Source organism: Choloepus didactylus, chromosome 4, assembly GCF_015220235.1.
Source record: "Choloepus didactylus isolate mChoDid1 chromosome 4, mChoDid1.pri, whole genome shotgun sequence".
NCBI classification, from domain to species: domain Eukaryota; kingdom Metazoa; phylum Chordata; class Mammalia; order Pilosa; family Megalonychidae; genus Choloepus; species Choloepus didactylus.
The window spans coordinates 101666470-101682291 of NC_051310.1; the positions used below are offsets into that span (position 1 = coordinate 101666470).

Consider the following 15822-nt stretch of genomic DNA (forward strand, 5'->3'; position numbering starts at 1 on the left):
AAATATTGCATTCACGGTAAATGGAAAAATTGTATGGGGGAATTTCATCTTCTATTACTTCTATATTCTATTCTTCCATTACATCAAATTTTGGTTCCAAAGATTGTTTCCCCATTTTACCATAAATCATTAGAAGCACCAGCCACTTTTACTTTGTGGCACAATTCAATGTTGAGCTTGCTTTCTTCATCACTAATAGTGTTCGTTATTTGCAACAACAAGTTAATATGCTACATATGACACTATTCTCAAAAAAAAAAAGAAATGTTTAATCAGTGAAGGGGTGGCTAGAATTCATTAAAAAGCTGCATGCAGAATTACTGGAACAGTTTGAGCCTCCCTGCTCCCTGACAACCCAACTTTACAGAAGAGTCCGCCTATAGAATGCCTAGACACCATTTCTACTTACAGGAGAGGCCTGCTGATGAAACACATCTCCTCAACTCAACTCCAGAGAAAATCCAAGCCAGTTACCTATACTAGGCCTTGGTCTTTTATTCACTCTTTCACTATAGAGAATAATGTACCAGCAGGTATTTTAGAATAATCAACTGAATAACCAGCTTAGAATAAACATCAGAGGAAATAAATAATACAAAGAACAGAAAAAATTTTCTAAAAATGGAATTATCTCCTCAGAAATATTTGAGTATATATTGTAGCCCCAAAACAAGTCTCTAATAAAAAAAAAAAAAAAAAAACATAAAGATTTTTCCATAAGTGGTAAAGTTTTAACAACATATAATAATCCTTAAAAAATTATGACATTAACATTCTACTTTTGACATCACTACTACAGATATCCAGATTTCTAATTCTCTGTGCTCATAGTTATGCTGTTTTGCAGTAAGCATAAATGAAGCTTTAAAATTGTACTTGCCAATTATTTACGTACTTATATGCAAAATCAGTTTATATACAGATATGTGATTCATTATATTTTCTTTCCTTTTATGTTTTTTTTAATAGAAGCAACTTTAATAAGAACACCTTAGGAACTCCTCAAAATTAAAAGCTTCTGTACCTCAAAGGAATTTGTCAAAAAAGTGAAGAGGCAGCCAACTCAATGGAAAAAAATATTTGGAAACCATGTATCTGACAAAAGACTGATACCTTGCATATATAAAGAAATCCTACAACCCAACAACAATAGTACAAACAGCCCAATTATAAAATGGGCAAAATATATGAAAAGACATTTCACTGAAGAGGAAATACAAATGGCTAAAATACATATGAAAAAATGTTCATCTTCACTAGCTATTAGGGAGATGCAAAGTAATACCACAATGAGATATCATCTCACACTAATTAGAATGGCTGCCATCAAACAAACAGGAAACTACAAATACCGGAGAAGATGTGGAGAAATTGAAACTCTTATTCATTGCTGGGGGACTGTGTAATGGTACAGCCACTCTGGAGGACAGTCTGGAAGTTCCTTAGAAAACTATATATCGAGTTACCCTTTGATCCAGCAATTTCACTTCTCAGTATATACTCAGAAGATCTGAAAGCAGTGACATGAACTGATATTTGCACACCGATGTTCACAGCAGCATTATTCACAATTGCCAAGAAACGGAAACAATCCAAATGTCCTTCAACAAATAAGTGGATAAACAAAATGTGGTATATACACACAAATGGAATACTACGTGGTAATAAGAAGGAATGAGGTCGTGAAACATATAACAACAGGGATGAACGCTGAAGACATAATGCTGAGTGAAATGAGCCAGACACAAAAAGAGAGAAAGATTATGTTACCACTAATGTGCACTCTGTGAAAAATATAAATATTTTATACTGTAGAATGTAGGGGACCTAGAGATAGACAGCAACTAGTGAAGGGGGAACAATAATCTAATAAGAACAGAAAAGCCATTGAAGGTAATCTCAATGTTATGGGAATGCTCAGGAATGATTATGGTTTGCAGACTTTCTTGGTCATGGTAGCAACATGTTGGAAGTAGTGTGGTTATTTTAGGTTATTTGTTTTTCTTATTCCTTTGTTTTATTAAGGTTGTTAATTTGCTTGGGGTAAGGTAGGGACGTGTTGGAAGCAATACAGTTATTTTAAGTTATTTGTTTTTCTTATTCCTTTGTTTTGTTTGAATTTTTTTTTTCAATAAAGTAAAAAAAAGCTATTGCATTTAAAAACAATTAGCTTCAGTGTACTTATTTTAGGTTATTTGGTTTTTCTCATGCCTTTGTTTGATTATGGTTTGTTAATTTCTTGGGGAATGGTAGGAACATGTTGGAAACAAAGTAGTTATTTTAGGTTATCTGTTTTTCTTATTCCTTTGTTTTGTTTGAAATTTGTGTTTTGTTGTTAATTGATTGTTTTTTAATTTTTTGATAAATAAAGTAAAAAACCAAAAAAACACCTTATGATTATTTTGTATTTTGAATAATGCAGGGAAAATGGGAAAATAAAATTTCATATACTAATATTTATAATACACAGCAACCATATAACATAAAGGTGGTAAATAATGTTGATATGCATTTATTATCAAAGTAATGAAGTATTAGTAAACCACTTATGAAAAGTTTAGCTAATAAGGAGATGAACCTCAAAAGATAAATATTATTTCCCCCTCTATTTAATAGTTTTTATGATTCAAAATAACTGTTCTCTAGAGGGCGGGGCAAGATGGCAGACTGGTGAGCTGTATGTTTTAGTTACTCCTCCAGGAAAGTAGGTAAAAAGCCAGGAACTGCGTGGACTGGACACCACAGAGCAATCTGTCTTTGGGCATACTTCATACAACACTCATGAAAACGTGGAACTGCTGAGATCAGCGAAATCTGTAAGTTTTTGCGGCCAGGGGACCCGCGCCCCTCCCTGCCAGGCTCAGTCCCGGGGGAGGAGGGGCTGTCAGCTCCGGGAAGGAGAAGGGAGAATTGCAGTGGCTGCTCTTATCGGAAACTCATTCTACTGATTCAAACTCCAACCATAGATAGACTGAGACCAGACACCAGAGACTCTGAGAGCAGCCAGCCCAGCAGAGAGGAGACAGACATAGAAAAAAAACAACACGAAAAACTCCAAAATAAAAGCAGAGGATTTTTCGAGTTCTGGTGAACACAGAAAGGGGAAGGGCGGAGATCAGGCCTTGAGGCTCATATGCAAATCCCGAAGCAAAGCTGATCTCTCTGCCCTGTGCACCTTTCCTTAATGGCCCTGGTTGCTTTGTCTATTAGCATTTCAATAACCCATTAGATCTCTGAGGAGGGCCGTTTTTTGTTTTTTTTTTTTTTTTTTTAAATCCTTTTTGCTTTTTCTAAAACAATTACTCTAAGAAGCTCAATACAGAAAGCTTCAAAGAATTGAAATTTGGGCACGTCAAGTCAAGAGCAGAACTAAGAGAGCTCTGAGACAAAAGGCAATATTCCAGTGGCTGAGAAAATTCACTAAACAACACAACTTCCCAAGAAAAGGGGGGTGTCCGCTCACAGCCACCATCCTGGTGGACAGGAAACACTCCTGCCCATCGCCAGCCCCATAGCCCAGAGCTGCCCCAGACAACCCAGTGTGACGGAAGTGCTTCAAATAACAGGCACACACCACAAAACTGGGCGTGGACATTAGCCTTCCCTGCAACCTCAGCTGAATGTCCCAGAGCTGGGAAGGGGGAGCAGTGTGAATTAACAGAGCCCCATTCAGCCATCATTTGAGCAGACTGGGAGCCTCCCAACACAGCCCAGCAGCCCAGAACTGCCCTGGGGGGACAGCACTCACCTGTGACATAGCACAGTCATCCCTCAACAGAGGACCCGGGGTGCACAGCCTGGAAGAGGGGCCCACTTGCAAGTCTCAGGAGCCATACGCCAATACCAAAGACTTGTGGGTCAGTGGCAGAGACAAACTGTGGCAGGACTGAACTGAAGGATTAGACTATTGCAGCAGCTTTAAAACTCTAGGATCATCAGGGAGATTTGATTGTTAGGGCCACCCTCCCTCCCCGACTGCCCAGAAACACGCCCCACATACAGGGCAGGCAACACCAACTACACACGCAAGCTTGGTACACCAACTGGGCCCCACAAGACTCACTCCCCCACTCACCAAAAAGGCTAAGCAGGGGAGATCTGGCTTGTGGAGAACAGGTGGCTCGTGGACGCCACCTGCTGGTTAGTTGGAGAAAGTGTACTCCACGAAGCTGTAGATCTGATAAATTAGAGATAAGGACTCCAACTGGTCTACAAACCCTAAAAGAACCCTATCAAGTTCAGCAAATGCCACGAGGCCAAAAACAACAGAAAATTATAAAGCATATGAAAAAACCAGACGATATGGATAACCCAAGCCCAAGCACCCAAATCAAAAGACCAGAAGAGACACACCACCTAGAGCAGCTACTCAAAGAACTAAAGATGAACAATGAGACCCTAGTACGGGATATGAAGGAAATCAAGAAGACCCTAGAAGAGCATAAAGAAGACATTGCAAGACTAAATAAAAAAATGGATGATCTTATGGAAATTAAAGAAACTGTTGACCAATTAAAAAGATTCTGGACACTCATAGTACAAGACTAGAGGAAGTTGAACAACGAATCAGTGACCTGGAAGATGACAGAATGGAAAATGAAAGCATAAAAGAAAGAATGGGGAAAAAAATTGAAAAACTCGAAATGGACCTCAGGGATATGATAGATAATATGAAGCGTCCGAATATAAGACTCATTGGTGTCCCAGAAGGGGAAGAAAAGGGTAAAGGTCTAGGAAGAGTATTCAAAGAAATTGTTGGGGAAAACTTCCCAAATCTTCTAAACAACATAAATACACAAATCATAAATGCTCAGCGAACTCCAAATAGAATAAATCCAAAAAAACCCACTCCGAGACATATACTGATCACACTGTCAAACATAGAAGAGAAGGAGCAAGTTCTGAAAGCAGCAAGAGAAAAGCAATTCACCACATACAAAGGAAACAGCATAAGACTAAGTAGTGACTACTCAGCAGCCACCATGGAGGCGAGAAGGCAGTGGCACGATATATTTAAAATTCTGAGTGAGAGGAATTTCCAGCCAAGAATACTTTATCCAGCAAAGCTCTCCTTCAAATTTGAGGGAGAGCTTAAATTTTTCACAGACAAAGAAATGCTGAGAGAATTTGCTAACAAGAGACCTGCCCTACTGGAGATACTAAAGGGAGCCCTACAGACAGAGAAACAAAGACAGGACAGAGAGACCTGGAGAAAGGTTCAGTACTAAAGAGATTCAGTATGGGTACAATAAAGGATATTAATAGAGAGAGGGAAAAATATGGCAAACATAATCCAAAGGATAAGATGGCCGATTCAAGAAATGCCTTCACGGTTTTAACGTTGAATGTAAATGGATTAAACTCCCCAATTAAAAGATATAGATTCGCAGAATGGATCAAAAAAAATGAACCATCAATATGTTGCATACAAGAGACTCATCTTAGACACAGGGACACAAAGAAACTGAAAGTGAAAGGATGGAAAAAAATATTTCATGCAAGCTACAGCCAAAAGAAAGCAGGTGTAGCAATCTTAATCTCAGATAAAATAGACTTCAAATGCAGGGATGTTTTGAGAGACAAAGAAGGCCACTACATACTAATAAAAGGGGCAATTCAGCAAGAAGAAATAACAATCGTAAATGTCTATGCACCCAATCAAGGTGCCACAAAATACATGAGAGAAACATTGGCAAAACTAAAGGAAGCAATTGATGTTTCCACAATAATTGTGGGAGACTTCAACACATCACTCTCTCCTATAGATAGATCAACCAGACAGAAGACCAATAAGGAAATTGAAAACCTAAACAATCTGATAAATGAATTAGATTTAACAGACATCTACAGGACATTACATCCCAAATCACCAGGATACACATACTTTTCTAGTGCTCACGGAACTTTCTCCAGAATAGATCATATGCTGGGACATAAAACAAGCCTCAATAAATTTAAAAAGATTGAAATTATTCAAAGCACATTCTCTGACCACAATGGAATACAATTAGAAGTCAATAACCATCAGAGACTTAGAAAATTCACAAATACCTGGAGGTTAAACAACACACTCCTAAACAATCAGTGGGTTAAAGAAGAAATAGCAAGAGAAATTGCTAAATATATAGAGACGAATGAAAATGAGAACACAACATACCAAAACCTATGGGATGCAGCAAAAGCAGTGCTAAGGGGGAAATTTATAGCACTAAACGCATATATTAAAAAGGAAGAAAGAGCCAAAATCAAAGAACTAATGGATCAACTGAAGAAGCTAGAAAATGAACAGCAAACCAATCCTAAACCAAGTACAAGAAAAGAAATAACAAGGATTAAAGCAGAAATAAATGACATAGAGAACAAAAAAACAATAGAAAGGATAAATATCACCAAAAGTTGGTTCTTTGAGAAGATCAACAAGATTGACAAGCCCCTAGCTAGACTGACAAAATCAAAAAGAGAGAAGACCCATATAAACAAAATAATGAATGAAAAAGGTAACATAACTGCAGATCCTGAAGAAATTAAAAAAATTATAAGAGGATATTATGAACAACTGTATGGCAACAAACTGGATAATGTAGAAGAAATGGACAATTTCCTGGAAACATATGAACAACCTAGACTGACCAGAGAAGAAATAGAAGACCTCAACCAACCCATCACAAGCAAAGAGATCCAATCAGTCATCAAAAATCTTCCCACAAATAAATGCCCAGGGCCAGATGGCTTCACAGGGGAATTCTACCAAACTTTCCAGAAAGAACTGACACCAATCTTACTCAAACACTTTCAAAACATTGAAAAAAATGGAACACTACCTAACTCATCTTATGAAGCTAACATCAATCTAATACCAAAACCAGGCAAAGATGCTACAAAAAAGGAAAACTACCGGCCAATCTCCCTAATGAATATAGATGCAAAAATCCTCAACAAAATACTTGCAAATCGAATCCAAAGACACATTAAAAAAATCATACACCATGACCAAGTGGGGTTCATTCCAGGCATGCAAGGATGGTTCAACATAAGAAAAACAATCAATGTATTACAACACATTAAAAACTCGAAAGGGAAAAATCAATTGATCATCTCAATAGATGCTGAAAAAGCATTTGACAAAATCCAACATCCCTTTTTGATAAAAACACTTCAAAAGGTAGGAATTGAAGGAAACTTCCTCAACATGATAAAGAGCATATATAAAAAACCCACAGCCAGCATAGTACTCAATGGTGAGAGACTGAAAGCCTTCCCTCTAAGATCAGGAACAAGACAAGGATGCCCGCTGTCACCACTGTTATTCAACATTGTGCTGGAAGTGCTAGCCAGGGCAATCTGGCAAGACAAAGAAATAAAAGGCATCCAAATTGGAAAAGAAGAAGTAAAACTGTCATTGTTTGCAGATGATATGATCTTATATCTAGAAAACCCTGAGAAATCGACGATACACCTACTAGAGCTAATAAACAAATTTAGCAAAGTAGCAGGATACAAGATTAATGCACATAAGTCAGTAATGTTTCTATATGCTAGAAATGAACAAACTGAAGAGACACTCAAGAAAAAAGATACCATTTTCAATAGCAACTAAAAAAATCAAGTACCTAGGAATAAACTTAACCAAAGATGTAAAAGACCTATACAAAGAAAACTACATAACTCTACTAAAAGAAATAGAAGGGGACCTTAAAAGATGGAAAAATATTCCATGTTCATGGATAGGAAGGCTAAATGTCATTAAGATGTCAATTCTACCCAAACTCATCTACAGATTCAATGCAATCCCAATCAAAATTCCAACAACCTACTTTGCAGACTTGGAAAAGCTAGTTATCAAATTTATTTGGAAAGGGAAGATGCCTCGAATTGCTAAAGACACTCTAAAAAAGAAAAACGAAGTGGGAGGACTTACACTCCCTGACTTTGAAGCTTATTATAAAGCCACAGTTGCCAAAACAGCATGGTACTGGCACAAAGATAGACATATAGATCAATGGAATCGAATTGAGAATTCAGAGATAGACCCTCAGATCTATGGCCGACGGATCTTTGATAAGGCCGCCAAAGTCACCGAACTGAGCCATAATGGTCTTTTCAACAAATGGGGCTGGGAGAGTTGGATATCCATATCCAAAAGAATGAAAGAGGACCCCTACCTCACCCCCTACACAAAAATTAACTCAAAATGGACCAAAGATCTCAATATAAAAGAAAGTACCATAAAACTCCTAGAAGATAATGTAGGAAAACATCTTCAAGACCTTGTATTAGGAGGCCACTTCCTAGACTTTACACCCAAAGCACAAGCAACAAAAGAGAAAATAGATAAATGGGAACTCCTCAAGCTTAGAAGTTTCTGCACCTCAAAGGAATTTCTCAAAAAGGTAAAGAGGCAGCCAACTCAATGGGAAAAAATTTTTGGAAACCATGTATCTGACAAAAGACTGATATCTTGCATATACAAAGAAATCCTACAACTCAATGACAATAGTACAGACAGCCCAATTATAAAATGGGCAAAAGATATGAAAAGACAGTTCTCTGAAGAGGAAATACAAATGGCCAAGAAACACATGAAAAAATGTTCAGCTTCACTAGCTATTAGAGAGATGCAAATTAAGACCACAATGAGATACCATCTAACACCGGTTAGAATGGCTGCCATTAAACAAACAGGAAACTACAAATGCTGGAGGGGATGTGGAGAAATTGGAACTCTTATTCATTGTTGGTGGGACTGTATAATGGTTCAGCCACTCTGGAAGTCAGTCTGGCAGTTCCTTAGAAAACTAGATATAGAGCTACCATTCGATCCAGCGATTGCACTTCTCGGTATATACCCGGAAGATCGGAAAGCAGTGACACGAACAGATATCTGCACGCCAATGTTCATAGCAGCATTATTCACAATTGCCAAGAGATGGAAACAACCCAAATGTCCTTCAACAGATGAGTGGATAAATAAAATGTGGTATATACACACGATGGAATACTACGCGGCAGTAAGAAGGAACGATCTGGTGAAACATATGACAACATGGATGAACCTTGAAGACATAATGCTGAGCGAAATAAGCCAGGCACAAAAAGAGAAATATTATATGCTACCACTAATGTGAACTTTGAAAAATGTAAAACAAATGGTTTATAATGTAGAATGTAGGGGAACTAGCAGTAGAGAGCAATTAAGGAAGGGGGAACAATAATCCAAGAAGAACAGATAAGCTATTTAACGTTCTGGGGATGCCCAGAAATGACTATGGTCTGTTAATTTCTGATGGATGTAGTAGGAACAAGTTCACTGAAATGTTGCTATATTATGTAACTTTCTTGGGGTAAAGTAGGAACATGTTGGAAGTTAAGCAGTTATCTTAGGTTAGTTGTCTTTTTCTTACTCCCTTGTTAGGGTCTCTTTGAAATATTCTTTTATTGTATGTTTGTTTTCTTTTTAACTTTTTTTTTCATACAGTTGATTTAAAAAAGAAGGGAAAGTTAAAAAAAAAAAAAAAGAAGAAAAAAGACAAACAAGGAAAAAAAAAAAAAAGATGTAGTGCCCCCTTGAGGAGCCTGTGGAGAATGCAGGGGTATTTGCCTACCCCACCTTCATGGTTGCTAACATGACCACAGACATAGGGGACTGGTGGTTTGATGGGTTGAGCCCTCTACCATAAGTTTTACCCTTGGGAAGACGGTTGCTGCAAAGGAGAGGCTAGGCCTCCCTGTATTTGTGCCTAAGAGTCTCCTCCTGAATGCCTCTTTGTTGCTCAGATGTGGCCCTCTCTCTCTGGCTAAGCCAACTTGAAAGGTGAAATCACTGCCCTCCCCCCTACGTGGGATCAGACACCCAGGGAAGTGAATCTCCCTGGCAACGTGGAATATGACTCCCGGGGAGGAATGTAGACCCGGCATCGTGGGATGGAGAACATCTTCTTGACCAAAAGGGGGATGTGAAAGGAAATGAAATAAGCTTCAGTGGCAGAGAGATTCAAAAACGAGCCGAGAGATCACTCTGGTGGGCACTCTTACGCACACTTTAGACAACCTTTTTTAGGTTCTAAAGAATTGGGGTAGCTGGTGGTGGATACCTGAAACTATTAAACTACAACCCAGAACCCATGAATCTCGAAGACAGTTGTATAAAAATGTAGCTTATGAGGGGTGACAGTGGGATTGGGAATGCCATAAGGACCAAACTCCACTTTGTCTAGTTTATGGATGGATGTGTAGAAAAGTAGGGGAAGCAAACAAACAGACAAAGGTACCCAGTGTTCTTTTTTACTTCAATTGCTCTTTTTCACTCTAATTATTATTCTTGTTATTTTTGTGTGTGTGCTAATGAAGGTGTCAGGGATTGATTTAGGTGATGAATGTACAACTATGTAATGGTACTGTAAACAATCGAAAGTACAATTTGTTTTGTATGACTGCGTGGTATGTGAATATATCTCAATAAAATGATGATTAAAAAAAAAAAAAAAATAACTGTTCTCTAAAAAGACTTGCAAGACTGACAAGAAAAAACTATAAGGGAGGTGTGGTGGTTTGAAGCTGTATGTACCCCAGAAAAGTATATTCTTTAAATAAATCCTTTCCTAGGGTGTGGTCCATTGTAAGTAGGATTTTTTATAAGATTACTTCAGTTAAGGGGTGGTCCAGGGTGGGTCTTAATCATTTTACTGGAGTCCTTTATAAGAGAATGAAATTCAGACAAAGAAGAGCCAGACAAGCAAAAAGCTGAAAGCAATGAAACCCAAAAAAGAAGGGAGAGACCAGCAGATGCCACCATGTGCCTTGCCATGTGACAGAGGAGTCCAGGATCATGGGCGGCCGGTCTTAAGGATAAAAGCATCATCTTGATGATGCTTAGATTTGGCATCTTCGCAGCTTCAAAACTGTAAACTTGTAAGCTAATAAATTCCCATAGTTAAAGCCAATGCATTCCATGGTATCTGCTTTGGGCAGCGTAGCCAACTAAAACAGAAGGATTGGTCCTACCAGATATTAAAAAATACAATAAACACTTCCTAATTAAAACAGTGCAGCACTGACATATCAATTAGATAAACAGACCAGAAAATAGAATATAAATGCATATGGAAATTCAATATACAATAAAGGCAGCATCTCAAAAAACTGTGGCAAAGATGGATTTTATAATAAATAATGCTGGGACAACTGGATAGCCATATGGAAAAAGACAAAATTAGAGCTGTGAAACAGTTCTAATTGAAAGAAGAATTATATGTAAGAATAAACTACTAAGGATCAGCAATCCAAATGAAAAAAATATAAACAAGATTAAATTTAAAAATAATTGTAATAAAATAAAAATGTAAAAAATAAAACATAAAAATAATAAAACGTAAAAATAAAATTTTAAAAAGAAAAAACCTGGGTGAATCCTTGGTGTATAAGGATGTTCTCAATAAATGATAAGGATATGTCAAAAGGAAACAGGAGCCAGGTTGAAGGGGCTCCCACTAGGCAAATCTAAAGCAATCTGATCATCAAAATAAACAGAGTAATGGATTCTAACCCACTAAAATAAAATAAGAAGTCATGAGTCCACACAAATTTAAATAACTAAATACATCATACACGAACACATAGGAGAGAAGGGAAAGCTCTTCCTTACAATGAAATGCTGTGCTGATTTAAATCTATTATGTACTCCTCAAAGCCACATTCTTTTAATCCAATCTTGTGGGTACAGATGTATTGTGAGTAGAATCTTGTGATTTAAGTTGGTTCCAGGGAGACGTGACCTAGGCAATTGAGGGTGGGACCTTTTGATTAAATTATTTACATGGAAATGTGACCCCCTCCCATTCAGGGTGGGTCTTGATTAGTTTACCAGAGTCCTTAAGAGAGCTCAGAATGGACACAGACCCAGACGCCGGGAGATGCAGACAGAAAGACATTTGGAGATGCTAAGCAAAAAAATGAAGTCCAGAGTATAGCCCAGAGAAGCTAAGAGAGAACCCACAGATGCTTAAAGACAAAGCCACTGGAATCAGAAGCTGAAAGCAACACAGCCCGTGAACAAAGGACCAGCAGATGCCAGCCATGTGCCTTCCCAGCTGACAGAGATGTTTCAGACCCATCAGCCTTTCTTCACTGAAGGCATCCTCTTGTTGATGCTTAGTTTGGACATTTTCATGACCTTAGAACTGTAAATTTGTGAACGAATAAACTCCCACTGTAAAAGCCAATACATTTCTGGTATTTTGCATTCAGCAGCTCTAGCAAACTAAAGCAAATGCCAACTAATAAATATAGATGGAATAATGAAGTTCAAAAATTACCATTTTGCAAACACCAGCAATTCTTGTTCAGCCAAGAATTATCAATGAAAGCTAATAGTGTGTGGACCATTTCAAGGGAAGCAAGATATTTACATAGTCTCAAACTATCTTCCTACAAATTACCCATTAATTACAAAGAAAAAAAAAATAGTTACTTGACAGGGAGAAACTTAGCAGACACCACCTTACCCAAGTGATTAAAATTGACATTTTTAGTAACAAGATAAACTGACATCATTTGCCACCCATGGCACACTAAAAGGGACACAACATCTCTTCTATAGAATTCCTGCCAAAAATGCATACATATATCTATCTAATCATGAACAAACATCATACAAACCCAACATGAGGAATATTCCACAAGTTCTTGAAAATGGTCCAGTGGCATCTCCTTTGGCATATTCCAACCCCTGTTTTCTATACCCTATCCAAACTTCTGGATCCCCAGGAGCACTGGCCTCACACTGCCCCTACCCACCAAACGGCAGGGACTGAGTAAAGAAGACATTTTTTTCTGGTTCAAATCATGAGAACTAAAGAAATATAATTATCTTTTATTTTTTAAATCATTACACTATATTGTACCTAACCATGGTAAGTAAAGTGAATTTTTTAAAAACCTAATTTTCAATTCACAAGAATTTTACAAAAGAAAAAACTCTAAATTCTCTTTAATCAAAAAAACACAAATCTAATAGTCATAAAAACATAAACCCAATTTCATTCTTACCTGAAAAAGCAAAACTACAATAACACTGTTATGAAACCATTGTGTATTCAATAAAATAAGAAAAGAAAGCAATAAAGGAATCATTTTATATAATATATACTAATCTGCCCAAGAGTTCTAATGTTAAACAGTTTTCAGTCTATCTAGTGTTTAAGACTAAATATATCCTTCTAATTTACACAAAAAATAAAACTAAATGTTTTAATACATACCATCATCATCTTTGCTTTCTAGTGGAACACTCCAAGCTATTAGGTTTCTTGCTGTACGGCCCTCCTCTGCAACTATTCTCCTTACTTTATCATGACTATTGGAGCGCTGGAATGAAGCCTATGTACAGAAAACAGAATGCTTATTAGATTACCTTAATTCAACATATAGAATATATCTGACAGATAAATTCACTGTTTCTCACATTTTCTCAGAATGGAAACACTGAAAACTATTTTGGGATTGGGAAGGGAGTTAAACAGAGAAAAGAGAGTAAGTCAAAATTATTTTTCGTAGCTCCAAAAAGTCACAAGTATTTTTTTCTTAGCTCCAACAAGACTGAATTCTTTAACTTTACAAATAAAAAAAAATAAAATAAAAATAAAAAAAAAGACAAAGGTACCCAGTGTTCTTTTTTACTTTAATTGTTCTTTTTCATTTTAATTATTATTCTTGTTATTTTTGTGTGTGTGCTAATGAAGGTGTCAGGGATTGATTTAGGTGATGAATGTACAACTATGTAATGGTACTATGAACAATCGAATGTACGATTTGTTTTGTACGACTGTGTGGTATGTGAATATATCTCAATAAAAGGAAGATAAAAAATAAAAATAAAAATAAATAAACATATTATTCCAAGAATAAATACAGGCTATGGTTTGAAAAAAGTGCCCTAAGGAACACAAATACCACAATGTACACAGTTAAGCATCAGCCCTTACACATCAACAGGTCAAAATGTCAAAGAGACCAGTTTGTACAAACAGGCTACAAATTTCCCTTGCCAGTTCTGTGCAGCAGAAAAAGTCTTAGAGAATATTGTTTTTCTCCCAAGAGACAGTGCTAAAGTAACTAAAGTAGCTGCATAATTTTACCTCCAAGTTATTGGGATGTAAAAAATAATTCTGTAACTGACATATTTAAATTATAAATTTTAAAACTCATACTCCTGCATGTAATGTGGATATGTATCTGTTTGTATATATACGTGTGTGTATTGGTCATATACATATATATATATATATAATTTCTTGCTGCTCTAGCCCCACCCAGCTTGAAAGCAACACTAGCTTACAGGTGCAGCCCTACCAAGACCCTGGGCCATTGGGAGCCATGACCAGTAACATAAACCTCCCCACTAAAGAATACCATTCAAAACAGTCTGTTTTTATTACCTAACTTCTATGAAAAGAAAGGGGTCCTAAAGCATCCATATGAACATGAAGATGCAGCATCCTTACTAACCCTTAACTGTAAGTAGGCTCTCTGACTCTTTCTGAAACAAGATCACCACTGAGCCCAGACCAGAATTTCAGACCAATTAACGGGTGCCTTCATCCCCTCTTCTAGTTCTTGTAAGACTGGACATTTACCATTGCTGGAATCCTTAAGCAACAATACACTTACTGAACTACTATGTACAAATCACTATAGAAGACACTGAAGAGAATACAAAGAAATATAAGGTATTGCACTTGTCCTCAAAGAGTTAATAACCCAACTGAATAAACCAAAAAATAATACATGCATTAGCTAGTGTGAAAGCTAGTCTCCAAAGATGCCCTTCCGCCCAGTAAACTACATCTACTGGTATGCATGCCCTATGTAATTCCCTCCCCTTGAATATGGCTCTGTGACTTGCTTTTTGACCAATAAAATGAGGTGAATGTAACACTGCATGACATCTGAGACAAGGTCACAAGAAGCCTTGCTGTTTTCACCCGGTTCTCTCAGAATGTTTACTTTTGGGATAGACACTTTTAAAATCAGCTGTCATGTCATGAGAAAACCAAACCACATAGAGAAACCATGCAAAGGCACTGTGACTGACAGCCCCAGCAGAACTCCCAGCTGACAGACAGCATCCACTGAGTGATATTAGACACTTCAGCCCAATGGAGCCCCCAGATGACTGCTGCAGTACCAGCATGCCAGCTGACACCACAGAAGAAGAACTACCCAGCCAACCCACAGAAGCATGAGAGACAGCAGGAACTATATATACGCATACTAAACCACACGTACACACATCTGTATTTCTGTATCTGTATGTAAATATGTATGTATGTATGTGTATTTATGTGTGTGTATGCATGTATATGTGTATATATACCATAAGTTATATCTCTGGCTTCAATCCTACACCACAGTGTTCATTTTAGCCTTCCCTTTCCTTATTTGTACCTTCTTTCTCCAACAGTAAGAAACCATGCTCTCATAATCTGTGATATATTTACTTACGCATTCAATTCTAATACACGCACACAAAGTAGTTTCAGAGTCGCTAACCCACACTCTTGTAGGAGACACATTTTCTAACTACATTTACATATAATTCTTTTTGTCCTCAGCCGTACAGTGTCTAGTCAAAGTAGTGTTTCGAAAGTTACTTAAATTAGTACTTTTCATCCTCACCCCCTTCAGAGTAGTTATATTATTCATTTGTATTGTGTACAACTATTAGCTTTCCATTTTGGGTTCCCACACACACACATATAATGACTGAGTTTAGTTGCTTGTTTATTTGGGAAGTTTGCGAACAGAAAGCAAAGTATGATTCCCACA

General features: G+C 37.2%; 1 protein-coding gene across 4 annotated transcripts in view; it reads right to left on the reverse strand.

The window, feature by feature from the left end:
• Positions 1-15822, reverse strand: part of SCAPER (S-phase cyclin A associated protein in the ER) — a 600702-nt gene that overhangs the window by 562608 nt on the left and 22272 nt on the right. For all 4 annotated transcript variants that reach the window (XM_037833320.1, XM_037833321.1, XM_037833318.1 and 1 more), the window contains exon 3: positions 13257-13374. In XM_037833320.1, the coding sequence (XP_037689248.1) occupies positions 13257-13374 (118 nt within the window). The remainder of the gene's footprint in view (positions 1-13256; positions 13375-15822) is intronic.